General features: G+C 46.7%; 1 protein-coding gene across 1 annotated transcript in view; it reads right to left on the reverse strand.

Moving 5' to 3' along the window:
- Positions 911–10,264, reverse strand: part of IL17D (interleukin 17D) — a 9,862-nt gene continuing 508 nt past the window's right edge. The window contains exons 2-3 of the mRNA XM_021379675.1: positions 9,962–10,251; positions 911–1,980 (exon numbers count right to left, since the gene is read on the reverse strand). Of these exons, the coding sequence (XP_021235350.1) occupies positions 1,665–1,980; positions 9,962–10,251 (606 nt within the window). The 3' untranslated portion in view covers positions 911–1,664. The remainder of the gene's footprint in view (positions 1,981–9,961; positions 10,252–10,264) is intronic.

A 10,264-nucleotide genomic window follows, 5' to 3' on the forward strand; every position in this document is an offset into this window, starting at 1 on the left:
TCCTTGTGATTGAAGTATCCCACTCTGAGGAGACACAGAGCGAAAGAAAAGTACAATAACAAAAAACACATCTGCAAGAAACAGTTACATACTTCAATCTGACATTGTGATGGCAATCTTTCTATTATTGGTTTCCAGAATTCTTAGGCTTCTTAGCTAGACAGACTGCACTATGAAAATACCATTATGCCATACTGAGCCATAAAGAGCATGGTCAATAATTATGCATCGAGACAAGGAGTTATGTGATTTTAATTCTCTATTTAACTTGCTAATTCTGTTTAGCTTGTAGCCTTTCCATTCCTCATCCAATGACATGCCAAAGATATGTTTTTGTGTAGGTCTGGGACTCTCTCCTCCATGAACTAAGGCCAATTTTAAGATTCTTGATGTAGCAAATATCTCGACACACACTGTGTTTATTCTATTTTACAACAATATTGTAGTCACGATCTTTGAACTGTAAAAGATACTCCCTGCTCTTCATTCTGAGATCTATCAACTTCGGTGACTGTGACCCTTCTATGAGTTGTGGTCATGCAAGCTGCCCAGTTATTCCTGACTATCATTCTCTAGACTAAGTCAATCTTTGGTCTCTCATTGTGGAAATGCAAGCTTCTGCTTATTGATGGTTTGTACTTGGGTCTTGCCCCCAGGTTCTGTAAGCTGCAAAGATGAAAGGCTGAATGCTTTTCTACAAGCTGGTGTTTTCACAGGTGATTCTCTGCTACTTGTAACATGGGGAAAACCGAGCAGAACTAATTGTATAAATTAGCTGGATTTAACCAGTTTGGATTGGCTGCGATTCATCTCAGTGACATGAAAAACATTTTGGCCTTTCAACTTCACAGAACAGTTTTGTCTCAAGAAACTGATAAGAAGTTAATGATGAATGAAATCCAACACAGAATTTTTGGGATCCAAACCCTATTTATTCTAATGGATATTTTCCGTGCCATTAGCTGTAGTCCACACCAGGGAAGTCCACTGCACTTTTATAACATTTTAGCATGGCTTTTTTCTCAACACTTTTGTACCCATAGCAATTTGGTGGGTTTAAAAATAGCTAATTCACAGAATGTCGTTTCATGAATGACTCCAGCCCGGTGAAGGTTCCCATGCTGTGCTGTATAAATAGCCAAAGATATAACAGCAAAGAATGCTGCTTTGGGTTGAGATATGTCGTATAAAGGAAGGCTTTCCCAGACTGAAAAACCATACTTTTAACTGATGATTTGGCACTTAGGCCACTTTGGTATGTGATCTTTATATAAAAGTATTTAAAAGACGTAGAGTATAAGAGATTCCTGAATAATATCTACAACCAGTAGTCTGCTACAGCAATAGCGAGCATTTCTTACTATTGCGTCATCTTCTAAAATTTACTGTGAATAAGTATGGATAAAATGTTCCGCCCTAAGGAAAGAAAGGAAAGCTATACTGGAATTTGCAACAAATGCTCACATGAGCTACAGAAGTTCTTAATACAAATTGTCATCGCTAACGATCTGAGCAACTGAGCAGAATTTTCCATCTTATAACTGAAATAGCTGTAAGCAGAGAAACAGCATAATCTGATGTGTTTCTCTGCTGTGCACAGTTTGCTGAGGTGGTGAAATAATGATGTGAAGCCAATACCGAACAAACGACTCTTCCTATATTCTTCATTCTGATGACGGCTTGTTCTGGTTTACCAGCAACTTCATCTCTTGCTTGTCTATGCTGGAATTCACGCTTTCAGCCTCCTTCTCTTGCTCGGGCACACACGTGCAGCCCACTGGGATAGTGACGTAGTCTTCCGTGTACACATAGCGGCCCCCAGCACAGGAGGAGGTGCGGCGGAGGATGACGGTGGGCATGTACACGGGGGTGCTGCGGAAGTGGAAATTCTCCTCGCCAAAGATCCCCATGAGGCAGCCCTTGCACAGACAGTATGCTTCAGGAATGTATTTAGGGTATCTTGTGGGGTCATATGAAATTCTACAGGGAAGTAAATAATAAAGATTCATTAGCATGTCTCTATATATTCATCTGGAAAACATTATTATGAAGTTATTTGACTGTAAACATTTATATAATGTTTTGGGGGATGCGTTGCCAGGAAAAATAGCAGTAGTCGTTGCTGTCTGGCTTCTTAGTTGAAAGATTGAAAGAAAAAGCACAAACGACTCATTGAACTGATCAAGTCCTACAGAGCCTGCTGAAGTATGAAGTGACCGGCTTCCCAAAACGCGATTCAGGGGTTTCAATAGAATAAGTCTTGCCCTTTGGACTGAGTGGGAAATTAGAGCATTAGGAAAGACGTGGACGCTTCCAAACTCCTTATCTGCCTTGAGTTCTTAAAAATGCACTACAGATACTTGTTAACATTCAACTGTTGACATGACTAGTTAGAATTATATAATTTAAATGGAATTACTTTGTACAGTTCTTTCTGCAATAGTTTTTGCTCCCTAGTATGACTAAGGTATTCAGGGTTGTAAAGGTTCTTTCCTCTTAAAAGCAGAACTCTGCATTTCTTTGCCTAATTCACCTCTTTTGTCTCCACCTCTTCCTCTAAGCAGAGAATAACACACAGAATCATGTAATCATCGAATCACCAAGGTTGGAAAAGACCTCTAAGATCATCCGGTCCAATCGTCCACCTATCACCAATATTTCCCACTCAACCACGTCTCTCAGTACAACATCGAAATGTGTCTTGAACACCTGCAGGGATGGTGACTCCACCACCTCCCTGGGCAGCCCATTCCAGCGCCTGACCACTCTACAGCCTGAATCTCCCCTGGTGCAACTTGAGGCCATTCCCTCTAGTCCTATCTCCAGTTACATGGTAGAAGAGGCCAAATCCCACCTCACCACATTCTCCCTTCAGGCAGTTATACAGGGCACTAAGGTCACCCCTGAGCCTCCTCTTCTTCTTGGAAGAAGTGAAAGTGTGATAGTGTGGTTTCAGGTTATACTGATCCTGACTGCCTTATAACTCATGTTTTCAACAGAGAGCAGAAGCTGATAAAATCAGCTTGTTTTTGAAATTTAAAAAAAAAAAAAAAAAAAAAAAGACTACACAGCATAAAAAATGAAGTATGCAGCCACAGTGCATATTGTGACAATGTATTCATTGCTTAGTTCTCCACCCCCTCTTCCTGCTTATACTGGAATTTCTGGGAAGGGCTGTAACTTGGATTGGACATAAAGAAGTTTTTTACAATAAGGTGGTGAGGCACTGGCACAGGTTGCCCAGAGAGGTGGTGAATGCCCTGTCCCTGGAGACACTCCAGGTCAGGCTGGACGGGGCACTGAGCACCTGATGGAGCTGTAGGTGTCCCCATTCATTGCAGGGGAGTTGGACCAGATGACTTTTAAGGGTCCCTTCCAACTCAGATGATTCTATGATTCTATGATCATTAAAAAAAGAGACCTTTTCACTTCACTATTTTTGCAGTGGCCATATATTCTGGATTCTTTATCTTTTTAAGGAACTTGATTTCCTTGCAGAGAAACGCGGCCAGTTCTTGCACAGCCAGACATCTGTGATGCTGCTGATAGGTTTTGCAAAGCTGCTCTGTCCCATTTACACTTGCTTACTTTCCCCAGGAAATACCTTCAAAGTTACAGGATCTCACACCAACGTGCAATGAAATGTCTGCTAGCCAGCAGAAAGGAAGACAGTGAAATACGGTTGGTTCTCCTGTGATACATTCCCATTTCAAACTCAAATGTGAATAATTTCAGTGGCAGAATGTTAAACATACCATATGTCAAAGCAGTGGTATTTCCTATGCTGTATTATCTCTAGCACCTGGTTTATGATGTTACTGGAAAGCACAAAAATGCTTCTTGAAGCAAACACTGCAGTTTTCACTAATAACAAGAGAACAGTGTCAGTGGAATCGTGGTCTGCAACAAGCTTCCCCCTTCTGAATTCTCACATGGCAAAAGTCAGGCATAAATGAGGTTTTCTGGAAAGATGGTGTGGTGTGGTTTTTTACTTTCCGTAGGAAAATCTCTTCTATTCCTAAGTGTGGGGTAGGTACCACTGCTCCATGAGATGAGGACTGAAAGGAATCAGAGTTACAAACACGAAAATGAATCCAAAATGTAGACATGGTTTTGCATCCAGAGCAGAACTGGAAGGCTGAATGCTCTAAGGAATGAAATTAAAGGCTGAACTAAAAGGTTCTGCATCTTTGGCCCAAACTTGCTGATAAAGGTAACCCAGCCATGCAAGTGCACCTTGTGGCCTTCTCTTGTCTTTATGCATTGATCATCAGTTTGTGCATACAGTGACCACAGCCCCAGCTGCTGCAGGTTGATGTATCTCCATTACTCCATGCGCTACATGTTCCATTTTTAAATCTTTTGGAACAGGACAACCATGTTTGACAGTGTTCAACAACAGGACAAAAAGCATGCTCCAAGTTCCCACTGCCTCCTCCCTGCATGTGCTAGAAGATGCACCAAATGGGTGGACACAACAGAATTTGCCCAGAGAAGCTGTGTGTGCCCCATCCCTGGAGGTGTTCAAGGCCAGGTTGGATGGGACGCTAGCAATATGATGCAATGGCTGAGTTAGAGGTTAGCAACCCTGCGTGTGGCGGGGGGGGTGGGAGGAGGTAGAATTAGGTGATCTTTGAGGTCCCTTCCAACCCAAGGCATTCTATGATTCTATCAATCAGCTGGAAGCGGTGGAGGACCTGAGAGGTGCATCTTCCCACAGCAGAGTCCCCTGCATCTTTGTGCCAGGTGCTGTATCACAGCTGCAAACGAGACAGGCCAAGCACACAGACGCAGGCTGCCCTTGGCACTGAGCTCGAGTCGTTGTATGCCACGTGAGCTCTGCCTGACCAGCGGTCCTCATCTGCAAATGACCAAGCAGGGAGCTGTGCGGGGCTGCTACGTTTCCATCTGCTGGAACAAGCAGCAGGTTTGTGCTGAACTGGAACTGCTAATGAAGTGTGACTAGTTCTAGGCTGCTTTTCCTTACAACCCTATGAGTGTCTTGAGAGCTCCCAGTGAAAAACAAACTTCCTGCCATTTACGCACTAAGCCTGGAGACTCAAGAGACACATTGCTGTCAGAAGCAAAACTCTTGCAAAGACTTTGTCTCTCTTGCCCTGTATTGCTACTTTCAGATGTAGTATTTTTTAATAATATTAGCACTTCATAGTCTTCAAGCTTCCAAATCCAGCGGTCAGATGCTGTGCTGGATTAGGCAGGCACAGCTAACTCTTCAGGAACCCACAGCTGGTGTCGGGCAATTCAGTTCTGCACACACCACGCTTACTACGCTTACTACCTGCGTCTGGAACACACTGAGCACAATGAGAACATAACAAACGAACACCTGCTACAGAGATTTACGTGTCCTGCCAAGGGAAAAAACAGTTGTTAGTGCCTAATCTTCTAAGTATTTCAGAGTGCAACGGGACAATGACCCGAATGTCACACCTCCAGTAACATCCAGCTGTTGTATGAGTGTGTACTCACAAAGGAGAGCAGTTCTGTGTGCCCCGGTGTTCTCGGCCTCAGCTGCATCTTTGGGCCATGCACACTGTGCCACACAAAAACGCTAAATCCTGGAAAACGTCTTGGATAAGGTTCTTGCAAATCACGGGAGTTTTGTCTAAAGGAAAGCCCCTTTCGTGTATGACCTCATTCCTAAAAGCACTGCAGTCGGTTTGGCCCTACCCATGAAGACAGGCTGTATTACTTTTATTAAGATTTTATGTAAGTGAGCACTAAACTGAGGATCACAGAAACACAGAATCACAGGGGTTGGATGGGACCTCAAGAGATCATTGAGTCCAACCCCCCTGCTAAAGCAACTGCCCTACAGTAGGACACACAGGTAGGCTTCCAGGCAGGTCTTGAATCCTACCCCTCTGCTCTGCACAGGTGAGGCCTCACCTGGAGTACTGCATCCAGATGTGGAGTCCTAAGTACAGGAGAGACACGGACCTGTTGGAGCGTGTCCAGAGGACAGCCACAAAAATGATCCAAGGGATGGAACACCTCTCCTACAAGGACAGACTGAGAGAACTGGGGCTGTTCAGCCTGGAGAAGGCTCCAGGAAGACCTCAGAACGGCCTTTCAGTATCTAAAGGAGAGCTAGAGGAAAGAAGAGGACAGACTCTTTAGCAGGCTCTGAGGTGACAGAACAGGGGGAGATGGCTTCAAGTTTAAGGAGAGGAGATTTAGGCTGGATATAAAGAAAAAGTGAGGGTGGTAAGGCACTGGCACATGTTGCCCAGAGATGTGGTGGATGCCCCATCCCTGGAGACTTTCAAGGTGAGGCTGGATCAGGCTCTGAGCAACCTGATTGAGCTGTGCATGTCCCTGTTAATTGCAGAGGAACTGGACTAGATGGCCTTTAAAGGTCACTTCCAACTCTAAGGATTCTATGATTTCTTGACTACACATAAAGATGCTTGCCAAATTCATGCTGAAAGGTGTTTGCAGAAGCCCCCCAATGTGTTTTTATAACTCTTCCTTTAATTCCTAGCCTTGAACGCTATTACAGCCCCAAGACAGCAGATAATAAAGTCAATGAAAATAAACAGCTAATTAATGGAACAGCACTTGTGCTAGGCAGTAAGGTTAATGGAATCTGAGCTCAATATTTTCTCCCACAACATCCTTGTTACGAAACTTAGAAAGTGTAGGATAGATGAGTGCACAGTGAGGTGGATTGAGAACTGGCTGACTGGCAGAGCTCAGAGGGTTGTCATTAGTGGTGCAGAGTCCAGCTGGAGGCCTGTAACTAGCAGTGTTCATCAGGGGTTGGTGCTTGGTCCCACCTTGTTCAACATCTTCATCAGCGACCTCGATAAAGGGACAGAGTCCACCCTCAGCAAGTTTGCTGATGATACAAAGCTGGGAGGAGTGGCTGACACGCCGAAAGGCTGTGCTGCCATTCAACAAGACCTGGACAGACTGGAGAGCTGGGCAGGGAGGAACCTGATGAGGTTTAACAAGAGCAAGTGTAGAGTCTTGCACCTGGGGAGGAATAATGGCATGCACCAGTACAGGTTGGGGGATGATCTGCTAGAGAGGAGCTCTGCAGAGAAGGACCTGGGGGTCCTAGTGGATGACAGGTTGGCCATGACCCAGCAGTGTGCCCTGGTGGCCAAGAAAACCAATGGGATCCTGGGGGTGCGTTAAAAAGAATGTGGCCATCAGGTCAAGGGAGGTGATCCTCCCTCTCTTCTCCGCCCCGGTGAGGCCACATTCAGACTACTGTGTCCAGTTCTGGGCTCCCCACTTGAAAAAAGACAGGGATCTCCTAGAAGGAGTCCACCGGAGAGCCACAAAGATGGTAAAGGATCTGGAGCATCTCCTGTATGAGGAAAGGTTGAGTAACCTGGGTCTGTTCAGCCTGGGGAAAAGAAGACTGAGAGGGGATCGTAACAGTGCTTATAAATATCTAAAGGGAGGTGGGAGGCAAACGAATGAGGCCAGGCTCTTCTCGGTGGCGTGCAGTGACAGGACAAGGAGTAATGGCCTAAAACTTGTACATAGGAAGTTCCATACAAACATGCAGAAGAACTTATCTACGGTAAGGGTGACAGCACTGGAACAGGTTGCCCAGAGAGATTGTGGAGCCTCCTTCTCTGGAGACATTAAAGACCCATCTGGACGCCTACCTGTGCGACCTATTGTAAGGAAGCTGCTTTAGCAGGGGGTTAGACTTGATGATCTCTTGAGGTCCCTTCAGCGCCTGCAATTCTGTGATTCTGAACTTCATGCTCCTAGCTATACACCAAACTTCTGTAGACACTGGGATGGAATTTCAGTATCTGGCAGACAAACTCATATTTTCCCCTAACTTTTGCTGAAATACCAATGGACAACTGCTGCCAGCAGGAGGATGTTGGACCAGATGGTTCATGGTGCAGTCCATGTGCAACTCCTGTATGTCCAGGTTGTAGCATGCCAAAAATGACATAAGTAAGTCTTGTTAGTTGCGTAACCAAATTAAGGATCAGGTAATAGAAAGCAAGCTGCAAGCACAGAACAAAGACAAAGAAAGAAGCCACACCAAGATCAGTACTTTTACCCAATCAAAGCTACGTCTTTCACACTGAACAGAATGACAAACTCGGATATATATGATGCAGCAAGGTGAACGTTAAACACTGCTCTCTAACTAATATATTTGATTCTTTCTCACAAATGCTGATATGAAGAAATTCCAGTTGACTTGAGCTGAACTGGCATGCAAGCAGAAGAATTACAAGAAGCTGTGTTCAACAGCTGGGAACAGGTGTCTGGGGAGACGTGCAGGGAAGGTAAGTGCAGCCAGGCTCGATATCCTCATTATTAATGATCTGGAATAGGGAGTATAAACAGCATGTTAATGAAATCTGCAGATGGCCACAACGGGAACTGTTGCAACACCAGTGAAGACAGAGTAATAGCACAGTATTTCTCAGACATTAAAATGCAGGTCAAAAAGAAAAAAGATTTCTGCATTGAGCAGAAATCAGCTGTGCTGTATCTCTTAGCTGGCAGAAAAAAAGCCGGAGAGCAGACATCAGGAGATGCTGGAACTGGGCAGGAATCCTGATGCAAGTTTCAAATAGTGAAATTCATGTTTGAGGTGTGTCCATCCCATTGTGGCATAGAGGAAGCATAAAAACACAGAATCACCAAGGTTGGAAAAGACCTCCAAGATCATCCAGTCCAACCACCCACCTACCACCAATATTTCCCCACTAAATCACGTCCCTTAGTACAACATCTAAACAGAGGGGACCACTTCTTGCCCCTCTCAGGTGACGCTGGGTGAGCACACTTCTGGGTATTCACCGAACAACCCTGGCAGCTCAAAGGAACAGCAGCAGGAAATAGCCACGACTCCTGGAAGATGAGTGAAGGGGAGCAGTTCGTGGGGAAAGACTGAGGGAACTAAACATGTGCAGGCTGTTTAGTTCTCTCACACAGGAAAGAGCCGTACACAGATTTTCACAATAACGTTCATGCCATGGAGAAGAAATTGTCAAGATCGTGTCAGTGGAATTGCTTAACCACTGACAAGGTGTACTGTGTCACGACGCGCTTTAACGAGAGCCGCACGTCCTTTTTGGAGATACACAACAGCTCTAAAGGCACTTGGAGACTGCTGAGGGAGTTAACTGGGTGGACAGCTGTGCTCTGAGTGCTTGGTCTTCCTGATGCCTCTTGTATCTGGCTTCACAGTCTGTGAAACAGCCGGCTGTCATCATAAAAGTACATCGCTCTTCATAACGAGCAATTCTGTATTTTACACTTCCCTCACACATCTTGCAATGTCTCACAGTACCAGTGATCAAGGAGAAATGGGATCTGTTACTAGACAGCACTCTCTGTTAAGCACTGAGCATACACAGAGCTCCAGCTGAAATGAAATACCTGCCCGGAGGGGCTGAGAATGGAACCCCCTGCTTTCCGAAGAGCACAGTTCCCTGATAGCAGCACTATTTGGCAACAGTGACGTACAAATACCTGGGCTCGCTGGTAGGTGTTCATCATTCCCGGGTTTCCACATGTTTCGGTTCAAAAGTTCTCAGTCTGCTTACAGAAACGTATCACTAAAAATACTACTTCTAAAAATACTTTGTTTATGAAAGGCTGACTGGGCAAATCAACCGTTTTTCTCTCGGCAGGATTACCTCTTAAAGGAGAAGTGGGCAACGACCACGCCACAGAACAAACGCCGATGGCGATCGCCAACAAGGAGATGCGCTGAAGTGTGCCGGCCGTTCAGCTCTATCTCACGCCTCCGCTGTCCACCGGCTCTACCCAGCGGGCTCCTCCCGCCCGGAGCGCCGCACACCTGCCCACCGGGCACCCCCTCGCCGCCCCGTCCCGCAGCGCAGCCCTCGGGCCCGCCAGGGCACCACGGCTCCCGCACCCACCCGGAGCCCGGCCCCGCCGCGCCCGCAGCCCCACCCGGCGCTCCCCGCCGCCCGTCGGTCACCTGTAGGCCCAGGGCGAGGCGCTGCGCAGGTTGACGGGCAGCCGGAACCTCTTGTCGCCGCCCGGCCGGGCCCCCGCGGGGCAGCTGGCGTTGTGCTGGCGGCCGGGCGGCTCGGGCTGCAGGGTGTGGTGGAAGGCGCCGAGCATGCCGGCCGCCAGCCGCCCGTACAGCTGTTCCAGCAGCTCCTCGGGCCGCTCGCCGCAGCTCCGGGGCCGGGCCGGGCGTTTGGGCGCTTTGGCGGCGTCCGAGCGGAGCGGGAGCAGCGCCGCGCACAGCAGCGCCGTCAGCACCTGCAACGTGCAG

This window comes from Numida meleagris, chromosome 1 (genome assembly GCF_002078875.1).
Source record: "Numida meleagris isolate 19003 breed g44 Domestic line chromosome 1, NumMel1.0, whole genome shotgun sequence".
In the NCBI taxonomy this organism is placed as follows: Eukaryota; Metazoa; Chordata; class Aves; order Galliformes; family Numididae; genus Numida; species Numida meleagris.